Consider the following 18,677-nt stretch of genomic DNA (forward strand, 5'->3'; position numbering starts at 1 on the left):
AAGTGCAAGGAAAAGGTAGAGCAATGGCAATGGGTCTGACCTGAAGAGATATGGCCTGAGATCAAATGATGAAACAAACGTTGGTGATCAGGGACTATAATTGATCGTATGTGTAACCTCATAGGTGCATTGCTTCGAATCCAAGAGGTAGTACGATTGAGCTGCCACAGCTACCAAAAGTTTTCTAAACTGGCCAAGAAGAGCAAACTGAAAATTGGGACCGGTGAACGTGGAGAAAGAGAGAAGAGATTGAGAGGAAGTGGTCATAGGAGAGGGTGGAAAGAGACCAAGGAATGAGTGGGATGTTTGAATAAGTTGTTGCAACAAGTTGAAGCGGTAATGGCCGAGAAGAACAGAAAACCTGGGAACGGGGAACCCATCGTTCGCTTCCAACCTTGAGTAATGCTCCAACAAGACATGGGATGCAGCAATGAGAATGCAATGCTATGGTTAAGTCACTATTTTAGCACAAAATTCACGTTAGCTTGCAATTAGGAGATTGATGAGATGACAATGACCATCACTTAAAGTTCAGAGGAGCAAGATCTCAAAATGAATTCTACTATTCATCCGTCCGGTGAAAGAAACAAAGAGCTCCCAGGCTTGATGGATGATTTGGGGAACAAAAATTTGCAAGAGTGAGGGAAGGAAGAATGATGAACAATAGGGTATTGCTTGAGGGTCGATGGAGTACTGGTTGAAGGTGAGTGGGAATGAGGGGAGCTCCACCGCTGAGAACTCTCTGCCCTTGTCAGGAAGATGATGAACAATAGCTTGAGGATAGACTGAAAAAGAAAACTAAGGCTTAATTTGGAAAGAATACAAATGCAAATATGTACGGTACAAATACATGCAAAATAATACAAAATATAAAGTTTTGCACTCTACAAAGTTACATTGTACTCCTTCCAAACTGAGCCTAACGGAAATAGTGAGAGAAAAGAGAAAGAAAAATGAGACAAAGAAAGGGGTCGAAGGGGAAAGGGTTTGGTCACCGCCGCTTTGTGTTCATCTTCAAGTCGAAGACGATGAACAACGCATTTCTTAAAATTCTTGGGATTAAGGCAAATCAAAGCATTCGGTTAAATTTATATAGGGAGCAAGTGGCATTTTTGTAAGTTTTGAGATGTTTTAGGGTATTTTTGTAATTTTGGGATATATGGGACAAACCGGGTCTAGAGGGTCAAATCGGGGTTTTGGATGGATGGCTGGGATTTTGGATCAACATGTGAAGGATTGAGATGGGTTTGACTACCAGAAGGGGTTTTGTGTATGCGGGCTAATGAGATTGGCTGAAATTGAATATTTGGTTTGATGGATGGGTAAATGGGGGAATCTTGGGTTAAAATTTTATGAGCAGGTGTTTTGATATGTGTGGGGTTTAATGGTATGGTCTAATAAGTTCGCATGTGTTAAGATCTATAGAATCTAGGTTGTGGGTGTTTTAGGCTAATGAGAGGGGTAGAAAAGTAATATTCGCTTGATGAGAGGGTAAACGGAGGAATTTTAAGTTGAGATTTGTTGGGTAGGTATTATGGGAGCTCATGAATTTGATGGTGGGGTGAGCTCCGAAAATCTCATGGCCAACTCAAAAGAGAAGGAGTCGCCACCCATTTTTTAGAGGAAATGGGCCCTCATTTTTAGATTTGAAAAACTCGATTTAAGTCTTTGATATTGACCTCGTCCACCATGGAAAAAGGAACACAACCAAGAGATTTCAGTTTCTAAGGATTGGGAGAGGGAAGGTACTAGAAACCCCTCTCACTAAGCTGTTGTATCAGCCCAATATGGAAGTTGTTCGGCCTCAGTTTCCTTTGGAGCAAAATAGACATCGTTGCAAGAATTTCTTAAATCTGGAGGAACATGTTTTCAATTTCTCATAAGATCGATTTTGAGGTGATGTTGTCAGGTCTTAGGTACTGATTTTCTTAAGACCCTCACCTATCTTTCTAGTTTAGTGGTCAAATGGATGAATTAAGATGTGAAATTTGGCGATTTGGGGTTTTTTGGGTCTCTGAACACAGTGGTAAGATTTGATTGGACAAATGAGATTGGGATGATTGAGATCTATGCCTAACAATTTCGGGTCGATGATATTTGCTGAAATAGAATCTTTGTTTGATGAAGGGTAAAACGGGGGAATTTTGGGATGAAGAGGATATCCGCCGCATTGAAGAGGATATTCGTCGAACTGCCTAAATCAACGAGGACTCGCTTGACTTCGAAGTCGTTGACCCTCATCTTTATGACGATCGCGTCGTCATGGGGGTAGTGGACCCTGCATCTTGTGCATCGTCCTTTGTGGAGAAGATGGGGTCTTCTATCATTGGTCGTTTTGGAGGGTTCTACTCTTCCCTACCAAATTCACAAGCTGACGCGCGAGCTGCTGCTGAAGTGCAACCCGCCACAATCGATCCTCCGACTATGACGTGGATGATCCCCCGAATTGGTCTCTCTTCGGGGGGCTGCTTCTGCGGTTGCTCCGCTTGTCGGCTGGATTGGGGCGTGTCTCTGCTTTCCTCTCCCTGTCAACCTGCTTTATTATTATTATTACTATTATTATTTTGTACAAAATTTCGTAAATATTCGCGACGGATGAGCTCTTCTATATCATCGTGGAGGTTTTTACAACTCTCGGTACTATGACCATGATCTTTATGAAAACTTCAATACCATTTTTTATTCTGGGTGCTAGGGTCGGCTTTCAGCCGAGGTGGCCACTTCACATACGGAGCGTCCTTGATCGCCATGAGGATCTCAGCCCTTTTTGTATTGAGGGGCGTGTAGTCCCTATCTGCTGCTGGGGCTCAGGAGGGTTGGACTGGCCTCGCCCCCCGAGCTATGTCCTTTTTCTTCATTTTGTCGCCCTGAGACGGGGGTTCTGATTCCCTCTTTCTTTTTCCTGTGGCCTATTCGCCCTTCTGGTTGATCTCCTCCTCAGTCCCAATAAACATGTCTCTGAGCTTAAGGAACTCGGTTACAATTTTGGGTTGGTTGATAACTACGTGCCACTTGAACTCCTTATGGGTGATGCCTCGCTTGGCTACTGTGAGGCGTACGGCGGGATCCAGGTCGGGTATCTGCAAACAAGCATCATTGAACCGCTTGATGTAGCTCCGGATTGACTCCCCTTTCTTTTGCACTATGCCGATGAGGCTTTCCTAAGTTTGTGGGCATCTCTTGCTGGTGACGAAATGGGAGGTGAAGACCTGCACGAACTGCGCCCAGCTTCTTATCGGTCCTGGCGCGAGGTTCTGGTACTAGGTGCGGGCCACTCCTTTGAAAGTAGTGGAAAAGGCCACGCACATGCAGGACTCATTAGCTCGCGCCAGGTGCATCTACGACTGGAAGGCGTCCACATGGTCATTTGGATCGAAAGACCCATCATACTTGTCTAGAGGATGGAGTTTGAAATCCTTTGGCATGGGGACAACAAAGAGTTCTGGAGATAACGGGGAAGAAACCGAGAGGAGGGGGGTGGGTGGGTAGTTTTCACTTCAGTCGAGCACACCTCCTCCTTTCCCTTGAGCTCGGGAGAGGCTCTGGAAGCAGTCCGGCGAGCTCGCCGGCGCCTTCACTGCTGCTTTGCTGGTTCGGCATTAGTGCTCGATGCCTTGGTGTTGCCGAGCTTTGACCCGCCCGCAGGCTGCGAGGCGGGTGCCGAGATGGCAGCCGACCTCTCTTTCTTGCCGCGGGAAGAGGCGCGGCTCTTTGCTGGATCTTCGACCTGGGAGGCTTCTTCCCGACGAGGCCGCTCACTTCGGCGGGTTGGTTTGGCCTACTTTGTGGGCGGGTGCCGAGGTGGAAGCGACATCTGGGCCTGAGGTGGAGAGGGAAACTGCTGCTGGTATGGGTACTGGGAAACCTGGTGCAGCACTTGTTGTTGGTAGAGTTTAAACTGTTGGAACTGTTGCATTTGAGCCTGCATGGCCTACATGCATTGCACTAAGTCCTCCAGTTGGTTCGGGTTGGCCACTGGGGGCACAACCGAGGGTTTAGTAAAGGTTGCTCCTACAGTAGAAGGGAGCGGAGCAATGGTGGGTGCCACTGTAAGAGGCACATTCGGACTGGGGACTCCGTCCACGGTGAGGGGGACGGTAAACTGCCCAATGCAGACAGTAGGAAGCTGGGGCTGCTCCTCACCAGCGTTCAGGTTGTTGCCACGCATGGCATTGCTGGAAGAAGCCACGAAGAATGCTAAGTTTTTGGAAGAGAAGTGCTGTAAAAGCTTGGAGGAAGGGTTTTAGAAGCGTTTCCCACAAACGGCGCCAAATGATGCGGCACGATCCGGGCATATCTGGCTCCTTGTTGGCAACGGACGACACCTAAGAAGATGAAAATGATGATTCCCGGGGATTTACCCGGTGGGAATACTCCGAAGCTTAAGTCAGAACGTTAGGGAAGGAGAAAAAAGAGAGTGTGAAAGCTAAGAGTGTAGGTTGTGCTTTATCACTGTGCTCGAGAGATTAGCCCGCGAGCAGGTAAAGACTCAGGTTGAGAATATGAGAGTGCGGAAGTATTGAAAAGTCTAAGAGATCCCCCTTCTCCTTTGCCTCAAATCGGGTGTCACCGCCACTGGGCCCCTGCCGTAGCCGTTACCTGTCAGGGCTGCGCAGGTGATCATTGCAATTTACCTCTTGCTCGGATGAGTGACACGTCTTAAAGGGGCAGGCACGCCTTCACCTGCTAAGAGACGTGGGTGCAGACTGTCGAAAGGACAGGGACTGCGCCGTCAGTCAAGATACATGGCGCAGTCTAATCGGTACGGTTTGTCAGGTAGAAGCTTTAAGTGAAACATCTGCGCTGCTCATTCACGAGCTACTTTGTAGCGAGCTTAGGAATACTTCGGGGTTACCCTTACTAAGGCTGTTCTCCGGGGTGACTTATTCGCTTAGGGGCTGGAGCGGGCTGGTTTCCCTAGCTCGCGAGCTGAAGCTGTCTTGGAGTATCCCCTTCGGGGTAGCTCGGGGGGACCCGGAGCTTGTGTTGTAGCGAGCTCCTCCTGTAGCGAGCTGCTCAATGGGCTCGTTACTTACCCGTGATCAGGCTACGATGCTGAGTTGTTGCCCATGCTGAGTCAGGTCCACGTGTCATCATTTCATAGGTCGGGTCAAATCATCATCCATCAGGCATGATTAAAGATTATATATATTGGAGATCAATACTTTACACTTTTTGATTTATTATTATATGTAAAAGGAATTTGATATTTTTTATAACATTAATTTATGGAACTCACTTTTTAATGTATCTTTATGTTTAATTAAAATATTAATTTTTGTTACAATTTTATTTGTAATTTTTGCGTGACGTTAAAATTGAGCAGGTTTCCTATATAATTATGCTACACATGTAGGACAAATAAGTTGGTTAAAATATTATCCATTAGTGGCAGATATAACCATCATTATATGTTAAAACAAAGATCTATAGCGGCGGACATATCTGCCGCTACATATTAAAGTGTGGATCTATTGTGCCAGATATGTTTACACTTCTTATTAGCGGCAGATATATCCGCCGCTATAAGAAAAAACACATATCTATAGTAGATATAAGTTTTGTGACAATTAGAAATCTTTTAGCGAAAACTAGTGAATTGGTCCCAATTTCATAAAACTGTTCGGGTCCATAAAAAATTGAAATTTCAAATTATGGTTAATAAGGCTTGAACCCATGGCCTCTTACTTTCATATATTAATTAATTACCATTAATCCATCTCTTTACTTGTGTTAATTAATGATTTCTTATTGTACATATTATTTTATTATGCATATATTTTAAAGAAAATGTAAATTAGGAAACTTGAACCCTAGTCATTTAGTTTCAAAGTTAAAGAATTTATCATCCATCCACCATATTTAAGTGTGTATATATATATAGCCTTGTCATCACAATTTGAGCTATAGTTTGACCCCGGTTAAACTTTTGACCCGTGAACCTCTCCCTTCTTTGTTCTATGCCCAGTTTAATTCTCTAAGCATTGGCCACTATAGAATGATAAATTTACAAGATAAATGTTACACATGTAGCGGGAGTTGTTTATGGAAAATTCACGTGGTACTTTCATAGAACTCGCTTATTGGACACAGTTCATGGGTAGTCTAGATCCACATCCCTACCACAAAACTCCCTCGTTAAGTACATTTCACGAAAGCAAAGAAATTCAATTAAAGATGGGAAATGGATACTTACTTTTCTTTACAATCATTTATAGTTTAGTTTTGTTTTGTTTTGTCTTTTCTAAGCAAAGAGGAGAAAATAATAGTTTTCTTATGAAGTTTTTGCCACACAATAACATTTCTTTTCATATGGTTCAATAGGAATTGAAGACTTGAGGTGTATTTGGTTCTTTGTATTAAGGTACCTATAATCGAAATCATAATGCCCCATTCCAATTCCAACCATTTGTTTGGTGGGAATGGAATTCCGATTCCCATTCTGCCAATAATGGGATTCCCCCATTTGGGAAATGGCCATTCCAAGCTCAAAGGAAAGGGATTCCCATTTCAAAGTCTACCAATAAGTAAAGAACTCTTGACCAACCTCCCCCCCCCCCCAAAAAAAAAACCTAATATTAATAAGATATTAGTAAAATAATAAGGGTTCATTTGGTTCATAGTTAGAATTGAAATCTACATCGTAATGGGTTATTCCTATGGTCTATTTGATTTGGATAGGAATTGGAATTAGTTGGAATGAGATTTCATTCCCAGGGGCGGGAGAGGGAATAGCCATCTTCAAGTAGGGGAATGCCATTCCACTAGGAATTAATGGGAATGAGATTTCAATTTTGCCTGAGTTGGAATCGGAATGGCCCATTCCAATTCAGATTCTAGACCCCTATTCTTGCAAACCAAATAGGCCATATGATATTAATAAAACATTATTAAATTGATAGTAATAATAATATTTAGATAACAAATTTTATATTGATACATAGCTATATATTTTTTATATTTTTTTGATAGTAAAATAAAATTAAGTAAAAAAAATTAATTTATAAAAATTCATAGTTTTATAATTAACATGGACAAGTCCCTTTCCCAAGCTCAAACAAATATTATTATGCTTTGGGTGTGGACTAGCCTAGCTAGGCAACCTATAAAATTGTCAATACACTATCAAAATCTAGCCCGAGATCTTTTATGTCTTTGGTTCATTAGCCTACACAATTCCCCCATAGCTCCTACGGGTTCTTTTATCTAAAATTAGTTAAAAACCCAAAAATAATGCATGCATGGGTTGCGCTCAATTTGGTTTAGTCTAATACGAATGTCACACATTGCTCTAAACCAAATTGAGCGCTATCCATGCATGCATTATCTTTGGGTTTTTAACTAATTTTAGATAAAAATTATTAATATTGAACCCATAGGAGCTATGGGGGAATTGTGTAGGCTAATGAACCAAAGACATAGAATACATAAAATTATTAATCTTGCACGCTGTCGAGACTAGATACCCCAATACAAATAAGTTGGCCTTCTCGCTAGTGTTAGCAACTTGCAAGTTGTGCCCTTGCTTCCAAGTTCACACAATCGTCGTTCTCACCGACAAACCTTTGAGGCAAGTTTTTTAGAAGCCCGAGGTGTTGGGGAGATTGATGAAGTGAGCGATTGAGATCACTGAATACAATATTCGTTTTGAGCCATATCCCTACAGTAAAGGCCCAAGTCCTGACTGACTTCGTCGCCGAGTGCACGTTTAGCATGTCGACCCCTGAAGTTGGGAACTTGTCACCACCTTGGAGGCTTCAACTAGCGAAACATATCCCGACATGGGATGAAGAGCCATGTATCCTCCATTTGGACGGTTCATCCAACCGAAAAGGAAGTAGAGCTGGACTAATCCTCTATGGACTGAGTGAGGTCAAGTTGGAGTACGCCTCTGATTCACATTCCAGGAAGCAGAGTACGAGGCACTCATAACAAAGCTATCTCTAGCCTAGGAAGTCGGCACAAAACACCTTGTCATTTGTAGTGACTTGCAGTTGGTGGTCAATTAAGTGAATGAGCGGTACAAGGCCCGGGAGCCCACCATGTTAGTTTACCTAGCTAAGGTTGGAGAGATCCTCCTGTACTTATGCTCTTGGTATATCCAGCAAATTCCAAGGTCCAAGGATGACGAGGCTAACGTGCTCTCCAAGTTGACCAATGCAACGGACAAAACCAAAAGAACTATCTACATCGAAGACCTACCACGACCGAGCATTGAGAGGGTGGAAGAAGAGGTCAACCCTGTTATGGTAGCATAGCCGAGCTAAATAGATCCCCTCATTGACTATATGCTCCATGAGACCCTACCCACATATTGTAATGCGACACGGTGGGTAGAGAGATAGTCCATTCGCTATATAATCATCGGTGAGCAACCATACCATAGGTCGTTCACGCTCCCCTATGAAAGATCCATGAAGATCTTTGCGAGTGACGCTTGGGGGTAGGGCATTAACTCAAAAAGCCCTATGATAGGGGTACTATTGGCCAACGATGAAGGCAAACAGAGTACAGATCGCACAAAAGTGTGATTGGTGTTAGTGACAGCTTGCTCTACAACCCTTTAGAAAATTCTAACATAGTACAAATGGGACCTGTCAAGGGGCCCCCTATTTATAGTGAAAGGACGTAGACAACCAATGAACGAGATGCACTGAATCTAACAGGCCACAAGGGAAAGTGCCATTTCAATTTTTGATAGCAAATTCAAATTTTGAATTCACGCACTTTATTTGAAATTCAAATCTATCGCGTGTGCCAACCTGCTCTTTAGATCGGAACAGGTGAGCAGACCAAGCTAAACAATAGTCCAACTGAACCAGTCATTTCGGTCCAATGATCCACAATGAACTACTCCCTTCACTGAACCAACCTTGAGTCGGGAGTGGGGGGTAATTGATGATGGGTGATTTGGCCCTCTAGTGACATTACAACATGTGGCACCCCAAAATCGTCATACGACATCTCGATGCCGCATAAGCATTAATTTTAGGAGCACTTTGGACCTCCTCGACCCACCTCGGCAGGCCGACCTACGGACACCCCATAAGGTATTAGGTTGGCGTAAGAGGCGACCTGCCTCCGCCGACCTGTCCAAGGCTCGATTGGTGACCTGCACAACATGACAAGTGACCTCCTTAACAAGTGGGTTATTGTCTCAGATTCCTTCAAGATCACATTGCCACGTCAACAAAATTGACTCCCGTCCCACCCGCACCAGAGGCAACTGGATAAGCATTTATCGCTTTACGCGGAGTCCATTTCTAGGCGTGAAACCACCTCCAAACAAGACCGATCAATGAGCTTGGACACGCTACTTGAAGCCCATGACAACCTACACCTATATAAAAGCACCCCATTCCTCATAAAATGTATGAATGATATAGCACTCACAACTCTCTAACTCTCTTGCTTTCTAGCATTCTAATACTCTTCATTAACGTAACCATTAAAGTGCTTACCCTGGGTAAAACAACCTCGTAATTATGATACTCTTCTCTTGCAGCTCGACCAGGCGACCTCACTAGGCAGGCATCCAAGCTTTCATCTAGTAGAGAGCGACCAAATCACACAACTTCAAGTTTAGGCCCAAGTTTTTTGTTTTTTTGGAAGCCTATCTTAAAGTTCAAAAACTCAAATGCAACTTGCGCAAAAGCTTTGATTGAATCAGGTTAGGCTTGAATTGGATATACCCAACTTGCACCCCTAGCTCTATTGTCTGAAACTGTATCAACAAAGCCCATGCATTGCATGGGACCCCGCTAGTAATAAATAAAAATAAAATAAATTTGATATCATAAAATGATGGGGAGTGGGATGCTTGGGGATAGGGTCAGGTTGACCGGTGGATTGGCGAGTTTCTACAATTGGAATACAACACACTGCACCCCTAACAAAAAAAAGGAAAAGTACGGATAGACCCAATGTAGATTTATGAATTCCAATGTAGACCTATAAACATTCAAAATGTCAAAAACCCCATTCTATAAATCAATGTCCGCCATTGATTTGGTATCATTTTCGAGCTAGCACCTACCCTAACTGTACTTTGGGCCTAAAAATTCTGACCATGGGCTGAACTGTCATTTTCCCCCAAAACCCCAAGGGACAAAAAAATTTAACTCTAAAATTCTAAAATTACACTCCTTTCAATTGACCATAGTGATATAGCCAAAAAAACAATAAAAATGGTAAATTATAAAATCGCCAGTCACAAAGACCCTTTGCGACAAAGACACCCCTGTACTATAACGGTGAGACAAAAACCCCTTTCTATTAGGTTTCCATTGAAATCTGCCTTACAAGATTTTTAATCACCATATTACCCTTATAATAACAAAAACACTATTCATCTTCCCCGACCTCACCATACACGAACAACAGCGGATATAAGGAGAGAGAAAGGGAGATCGGGGATTACCGCCGTTGTCGCGATGGTTGGTGTGAGAAACTGGGCTAGGGGTAGCGACGATGAATAGGAAAGTGGAGCGAATGGTTGGTGTGAGAAACTAAAAAAAAAATCTCCAATTATTTCAGACAATTGTTGTAGTTGTTTGCTTTAATTCAGTTGAAGTTTTATGTACTATAGTACTGAAGCTGTAAGTTGAAGTACTTTTGGGGTTGGGGCCATTTCAAAGTAAATTGCAGTTAAATTATTTTTTGTTTTTAACTTTTTATCGAATGGAAAATTGCATTTGACAGGAAGAGAGGCAACGAAACACTGCCTCCGACGCAGGCCATCCTTTTTTAACACCGTCTCCGGTTGCGTGGCCATGTTTATACGATGGACGCAACATCTGCAGCGGAAACAACAACGTTCAAAATCGCCAGGGTCCTTGTTTCTTCTACCACCCACAGAACAACGAAGCCAACAACTTTGATTCCTCCAGGGGCCTCCACCAGGCCAGGTATGCTCTCTCTCTCTGTGCCTGCGGCATCACCGGCATTGGTACTATGTTTCATCGCCAGAAGTGCCCAGGTCCTATATCTAGAAATGGTTTTCCCTATCTCACCTGTTGCTTAACAAAACCAGACATCGGCAGCGATAACACAACTGACAGGAACCCAATTGTCGATACAGGTTCCACTGCGACTGCCCAACAACCCCTTGACCCCCGCACAGATCCAAACACCTACTTCCTCTTCATCCTCTACTGGGTTAGTGTTTGATTTGGGTTCTAACAGCTACTAGGACAGCCGCGAGGTTGGATATCCTTTCGTGAAAAGATATCTCAGTGACGATGCAGAGCGGTGGTATAGAGAACTTGCCGGTCTCCCTTTCTCTCATCCCCTATAGCCGTCAGAAGAGCAACCCCTGCTCCTCCACTTCTACCGTCGCTTCCGCCTTCAAACCCGTATTGCAGTGGCAGATTCGAACTCAGCGGCGGTGAATCCACCACCGGCCTCTCTCCTTCTATTCCCACTTTTATTATTCATTTTATTTTTCTATTTCTACTCCTTCCCACAGTTGTCGCGCCCTCTATCACCGTCGAACCAGTTGCTGCCCCCCTTTGTACTTCCGTCGAATCAGTTGCTACCTCCAGCCTAGTTCGTCTCCTTCATCTTCGCCCATTCTTCCATCAGTCCAGTGGACAATAGAACAGGACTCCGTAGAATCTGCAACATTTGGGTTTTGGAGCATTCCCTATAGAGGAAGAAGAGAGATCACGGGAGAGAGAGAAATGTGGATCTCTTGTTCATGTATCGTGAGTTGGGAAAGATGAACAGTGTTTTCTTCCAATTGTTTACAAGGGTAGTATGGGTATTGCAACGGCAGATTTCTACGGAAAGCTAACGAAAGGGGGTTTTTGTCTCACGGTCGTAGTACAGGAGTCTTTGTCTCAAAACAAAGTACAAGGGGGTATTTATCACAGACCCGTGGTACAGGGTCTTTATAATTTACCCTAAAAAAAGACCACACTGCTCTTCCACTTTTAAACCTTTGGTCGATTGGAGCGGGCGGAGACTTGAAAAACAGCTTCTGCAAAACGAAAGCGCGAACCCTAGATCATCTATTCTTTCCATGAAGTAAGAGAGGGAGCATTCGGATACGTAACGATGGAGCTCCGTTTCAGATCAAGATCACTTGGAACTTGCTTCCTGATTCTTCTCTTCCTTATCTTCGTTTCAAGTGCGGTTCTCGCAGAGAATCGTCGCCCGAAGAATGTGCAGGTTTCGCTTCGTGCTAAATGGTCTGGAACTCCATTGTTGTTGGAAGCCGGGTGCGTTTTTATGTTTTGGTTATTCCATTTGTTGTTTACTGATCTTCTTCTGAGCCGATCAATACAGTTTGCTTGTTCAGTGGTGTATGTTGGTTTACGTTAATTTCTTTATTGGCCTTTAGAATGTCTGTGAAATGGTGAAATAGTTTTTGTTCCTTTATTTTTTTTTGATATTTCCCAAAATTGATTTAGTAGTAAGCAGTGAGCAATGAATAAAGAATGCAACTTTAGACATTAATCTTGAAATCACAGCTTTAGACATTATCTTTTGTCATGCTGTCACTGATAAAAAAAATCTTTTGGCATGCTGTCTGTTGGGGCATTTTTGAGTTTGTTCTTAATAAAAAGTTCTGTTAATTATGAAAAGGGAAATCTATGCTGCCTGAAAGACATGAAACCGGAAGGGCTTTGACCAATCAAAATTCAAACCCCCCTGTGATTTTTGATAAATACCAGATGATTAATTACTACTTTACTTTTATGATACCGGTTGGTTGGTTACATGTTTTTATCATGTCTTTCTGGTATTATAGTTGAAAGGCCATTACCCAATGCTGGTCCCACTTATCAAGGGGGTCTTGGTTCTTGGAGGGATGGATGCGTAGAAACCCAACTTTTTTTTTTTAACTCTTTTTTTGCGGGCGCATAAAGTGGCTACTCTCAGGCTGGAACCCACATTCTCATATTTGTCGGTCTAGGATTTTACCACTACACAAAACAATGGCATTGTGTTCTATCTAATCCACTTAATGGTATGAAATACATTCATTTCCTCTTTGTCATCTCAGTTATGAAGAATGCAAAAAGTCAAATCTTTGTCCCTGAATTTGTCAAAATGTGCATTTGCTAGGATTTGAAAAGGTAAAGGATGAGGCGAGGCACCATGATATCTAATGCTTGAGGTTCAACCTCAAGGTCAACGGGCATGGATTCAAGACTTCAAGCCTCATGAACCCCCACTGTTTTTCTTAATGAATTATTAAAATGAAAGAAAGCATAGAAGATTCAAAGGAAAGTAATAATGTACTTACAGAAGGATTGGACAAGCACTTGCAAAAGATAAAGCTAAAGTTTGAAAAGATTGTATTTACATCAATTAAGAGATGCAGACTACTACAGCAGAGCTTGTGGGTCTTGTCAAGAGAATTTACATATCCACTATGACTGTTTAAAAGAACTATGCAAATACTTATCAAAACAAAGGGAATTCTTAAATGCTGTATACACTATATAAAAAGTGAAGTGTCTAATTTAACCAACATTTGTTTTTTATTTTTATAAATCATCATATAACTCTTAAAGCATGTAACTCATAAGTGTTGTATCCACGTTTATTTATTTTAGTATGTTTCTTTATGTCCTATATTCAAAAACTTGTGATGGAATATCACTGTACACTTTTTTTTTGTTTGATTCCAACCATCTGTACCTCAAGTGCTATCTTTTAACAGTGAATTATTATCGACTGGATGGAAGGACTTATTTTGGGAGTTCATTGAAGTTTGGTTACATGAAGAGGACAATATTGACTATTACACAGCAAAGGATTGTGTTCATAAGATTATTAAACATGTGAGGCCCCTCATCAGCGAACCTTTGGCATCACTTCTTGAATTTTCTCTTCCTCTTCGGTCAGCATCCCCAAGATTGGTTCTTTATCGACAATTAGCAGAGGATTCTCTATCATCTTTTCCACCATCAGATGTAACTATTACAAATGGTTTCACTTCCAATGTTTCAGAATCAGTTGCGAATGCAGGCAGTAAAAAAATAGGTGAGCTGCTGGTTGGCAAGAATCCAATAAGTCCTGGTGGAAAATGTTGCTGGGTGGATATCGGAAGCTCACTTATTTTTGATATTTCTGAACTGTTATTGTGGCTTAGTCATTCTGGATTGTAAGTCTTGTGCAATATTTTCATTTATATTGCTATTGCAACATCTTTTCTTGATTCTATTATCTTAATCATAGTTTCCATCATTATGTACATACCATGCCTTTGTTTCCAGATCAGGGGATGCACTTCAGCAGCCTGAACTATTTGAGTTCGACCATGTTCACTTTGGTTCAAGTGTTTCTGGTCCTATTGCTGTTCTATATGGGGCTCTTGGAACAGACTGTTTCAAAGAGTTTCATGTTGCTCTAGTAGAAGCATCAATAAAGGTATTTTCAACTTGGAGCATGTTTTAGTACCTTTGTTCCATTTGTTTATTAAAATGCATTACACTTTTAAGTTCTTGGTGTTTGATGTGGTGCCTTCAAAAAATTTGGAACACTGAAACGTTTAAGTTATTTATTTCTTACGTTTGATGTTTTTCATCATCACTTAGTGTGTAAGTACTAATTAACATAACCAACGCTTATGCACCTCAAGTGGGTTTAGAAGAAAGCATTAAAAGACAATTTTGGGAAAACTTAGAAGGATTAATCCAAGAAATTCCAAATGAAGACAAGATTTTTATAGAAGGGGACTTAAATGGGCATGTAGGAAACAAGCATACGATATTATATGGTGCATGGAGAATTTGGGTTTAGGGAGAGGAATGAATCAAGAGGTGCGATATTAGATTTTGCAGTAGCTTATGATATGTAATTTTAAACACCTTTTTCCAAAAGAAAGATGAACACTTGATAACATTTAAAAGTGAATCAAACATAAGTCAAATGGATTTTTTCCTTACTAAGAGAAAAGAACGAATGATGTGTAAAGATTCCAAAGTTATTATGGGAGAAAGCTTAACAACAAGACATAGATTAGTAGTGGTAGATGTGCACATTAGGAAATGGAAGAGAAATAGGTGCCCAAGAAAGGTGGGGGAACTTAAAAGTGTAAAAACCTAGCTCAATTTAGAAACATGTTGATAACATAAGGGAATTGGAATTTAGATGGAAAGATTAACGATTTTTAGCTTGAAATGGCAAACAGCATAAAGGAAGTGGCAAAAGATGTCTCGAGAGAATATAAAGGGAAATAAAAAAGTACTAAAGAAACTTAGTGATGGAATGAAGAGATTCAAAATATAATCAGTTTAAAACGAGCATGTTACAAAGAATGATAAAAAACTAAAAATGTAGAAATCTGGGAGAAATATAAGGCCATAAGAAAGGAAGACAAAAAGAAAGTGAATGAAGTTAAATGTAGGGCTTATGATGAGTTTTACCATTAATTAGGCACTAAAGAGGGAGAAAAGGAATGTATAAACTAACAATTTGAGAGAAAGAAAAGACAGAGATTTAAACCATGTTGGGTGCGTTAAAAGATGAATATCAAATAAACCATGTTGGGTGCATTAAAGATGAATATCAAGTAAACTGCATTAAAGATGAGTATCAAAGAAAAAGATACATTCTCAAAGAAAAAGATGAGGAAATTTTTATGAAGAATCAAGAAGAAATTTCATTAAAAGAAAAAGATTACATCCTAACACCCTTGGTTGTCTGGATGAGTGATACACCAAATACATTCTCAAAGCTTCAAATTGGAAAGGATTCTATAGTCTACACACCAAATTGAGGAAGAATAATGTGGATCTTCTCCTTTTCTTATGGCATGACATGACTAATGGAGAAGATGATTGAGGTGGACGTACGAGGGTTAGGGAAGATGGCAGAGAGAATGCAGGTGTTGGGAGCAAGCTTAGTGGGTCGACTTGTTGGCATAGGCATAGAAGTGGAGAAGGTGGAAGTATGGGTGATGATAGAGTGGGGGAAGGAGAAGCTAATAGGAGTGAGGAAGCTAAATGGGGGATTATTTCTGTTTATGTTTCACAACAAGGAGATGGCGGAGCTTGTTATGAATCAAGGGAGAGTGAAGGAGAGGGAGTTCAATGTCAGACTTGACTGGTGATTCCCGGTGGCTGAAGCTCTATCATATCAAAGAAAGAGAAGGGCTGTATGGATCGATGTGGCTGATATCCCTTTGCATGCTTGGAGCATAGCGACTTTTGAGGCAATAGGAAACCACAGCGGGGAGTTCCTGGAATTTGGTGATAGGAATAGATCTTGGGACAAGCTAGACTTTGGCAAGAATTCTAGTAGTGGTGGAGGAAGTTTCAGATGTGCCAAATCTGGTGAATCTGAAGTTCGTAGGTGAAGTGTGTGACCTGAGGATTCTGGTCGAAGGTGACGATTTCACGTTCTTAGGTCGGAGGAGTTTCGACCAGATTGGACACTGCAGTTACCGAGTATTCTATATTGTTTGATCTGTTCACAAAAACTCTTCTGTTTCTCTCCCTCCAAATAGACCAACATACTGCAAAAGGGACACAACTCCAAATAATCCTGGGTTTCTTACTGCCTCTGAGCTTAGGCCACAAGGAGAATATTTCTGCTGAAGTTGATGGATGGAAGTCACTCATCCCAATTCCCAAATAGGAGAGAGAAGAACTTCCATATGAAGCTTGCTATGGAAGTTTAGAAAAATTATTAACAGGGAGTTGTGGAATAGCAGGGAGAGGGTGCTAATGGATGAGAAGCTTGCAATATTAATAGTGTTAAAAATAATACTTACTTTTGTAGAGTTAGACTTAGATTTATTGAATTAAAAGAGGCACTAAATAAGATGAAGGGAAAAGTATTAGGACCTGATGGGATTCTAATAGAAGTGTGGAAAGGTATGGGAGGTGTAGGCTTGTTATGGTTAACTAAGATACAATAAGATAGCAAAAATAAAGAACATGCTTGATTATTGGAGATATAATGGTATGATGCCTATATTTAAGAACAAAGGTGATATGTAAACTTGTAGGCTATGTTTGGTTTGAACTTTGAAGGAAAAAGTAGGGAAAGGCAAGGAAATCTATACAAGATTTGTAAAGGTTTCCTTATCTTTCCCTTCCTTTCCCTACTTTTTTCTTCAAACCAAACACAGCCGTAATAACTATTGGGGGATTAAACTCATAAGCCATACTATGAAACTTTGGCAGAGAATATCCCAAACCCGTCCCAAACCTGCTTAACTTTTCCTCTCAATTTCCCAAACCCGTCTTGTGGCTCTTGTCCCAAACCCATTAAACCTGTTCTGACCCGTCTTACCCGATTAACATTTAATTGTTGCTATCATTTTTCAAATTTGAAATTGAAATTCAGTTACTTTAATCGATAATGCCCATTAAATTCACCATAGTTGACTTTAACACTCCATTTACTATAATTGACTCCATAACCAACCTATTTAACACACCAACCATTCTCTTTTTGTTTCATTTTGATAAATCCTTGTTTAACAAAATGTAAATTGTTAATTTAGATATTTGAAAACAACTGCTCTTTCTTGTTTCATCTTGTATTTGCTAGTGTTGTTTGACCCTTGGGCTTGAAGTCTTACTGTTTTGGTTTTTGTATCATTATTTTCCATTCCTCCCAAGGTTAGGTCCCCAGCCAGTACCCGTCCCAAGACCCCAGATGGTTGGGACAACATTGGGTAATAGCCCTTATTATCATTATTTTCTATGGAAGTCATACTGATTAAGTGCTCCTATTTCTTCCAGGGAAAAGTTAAATACGTTGTCAGGCCTGTATTACCTTCTGGTTGTGAAGCAGCAAGTGGCCAATGTGGTGCCATTGGTACAGGGGATTCTCCAAACTTGGGTGGTTATGGGGTGGAACTTGCTTTGAAGAACATGGAGTATAAAGCTATGGATGACAGTACAATAAAGAAAGGTTATAAGGAAATCCTTAGGCCCATTATTTATCCTACACTGTTTGAGTTCACATTTTAACTTTTCAAGTGAAGAATAGAATTTTATTCTATTTGGATGATTTAGATAACCATTTGATTAAAAAATGTGCCAACTTATCTTTCTATTAGTACCATTCTTCATGTTTGTTTTTCTTCATGACTTCTTTAATTGGAAATGATTTCATACCGTGCCTTCTGCATAGTGGTTCAATTGGTTAATTTTTAGCCATAACATTTGATGGGTATAAATCATGTCTCTCTCAATTGCTGACCTACTTTATAGTTGAAAAGGAATGCAGCTCTCGAACATTAGACCCTTGCTTTGTTGGCTGGAAAGGAACTATATCTCTTTGGGTGAAAGGATAACTTTAATTAAATTGACTCTTGCTAATCTTCTAGTTTATTTTATGTCAGTCTTTATGATGCCTTAGGTAGTGGTAAAAAGAAATGAGAAGTTTATGAGGAATTTTCTTTGGGAACTGGGGGAGGGTAAGAAAGATCACTTGTTAAGATGGGAATTAGTGGTGAAAAGGAAGGAAGAAGGGGGTTTGCGTATTGGGATTGTGTTTGAAAAATCTGGTCCTTTTGAGTAAGTGGCTTTGGCGGTTTCCTCTATAAAGTGAGAGGTGGCATAAAGATGTGGCTAGTATTCATGGCCAATCAAAGAATGGGTGGGATGCTGGTTGTCTGTGCAGAGCTACTGTTTCTGTACCTTGGAAACCTGTACATAGTATCCTTCCTTGTTTTCTTAATTTTATAAAATATGATTTGGCTTCTG

At 41.0% G+C, this 18,677-nt stretch overlaps 1 protein-coding gene across 2 annotated transcripts in view; it reads left to right on the forward strand.

Annotated features, from left to right (window-relative positions):
- Positions 1–10,421: 10,421 nt before the first annotated feature.
- The window catches only part of EBS1 (EMS-MUTAGENIZED BRI1 SUPPRESSOR 1), a 102,471-nt gene continuing 94,215 nt past the window's right edge, over positions 10,422–18,677 (forward strand). For both annotated transcript variants that reach the window (XM_010274242.3, XM_010274243.2), the window contains exons 1-6: positions 10,422–10,598; positions 10,702–10,907; positions 11,081–12,221; positions 13,673–14,116; positions 14,229–14,382; positions 17,709–17,880. In XM_010274242.3, coding sequence (XP_010272544.2) covers positions 12,058–12,221; positions 13,673–14,116; positions 14,229–14,382; positions 17,709–17,880 — 934 coding nt within the window. In that variant the 5' untranslated portion in view covers positions 10,422–10,598; positions 10,702–10,907; positions 11,081–12,057. The remainder of the gene's footprint in view (positions 10,599–10,701; positions 10,908–11,080; positions 12,222–13,672; positions 14,117–14,228; positions 14,383–17,708; positions 17,881–18,677) is intronic.

The sequence above is a fragment of the Nelumbo nucifera genome, chromosome 1, assembly GCF_055504915.1.
Source record: "Nelumbo nucifera cultivar China Antique chromosome 1, China Antique-T2T, whole genome shotgun sequence".
Taxonomy (NCBI): domain Eukaryota; kingdom Viridiplantae; phylum Streptophyta; class Magnoliopsida; order Proteales; family Nelumbonaceae; genus Nelumbo; species Nelumbo nucifera.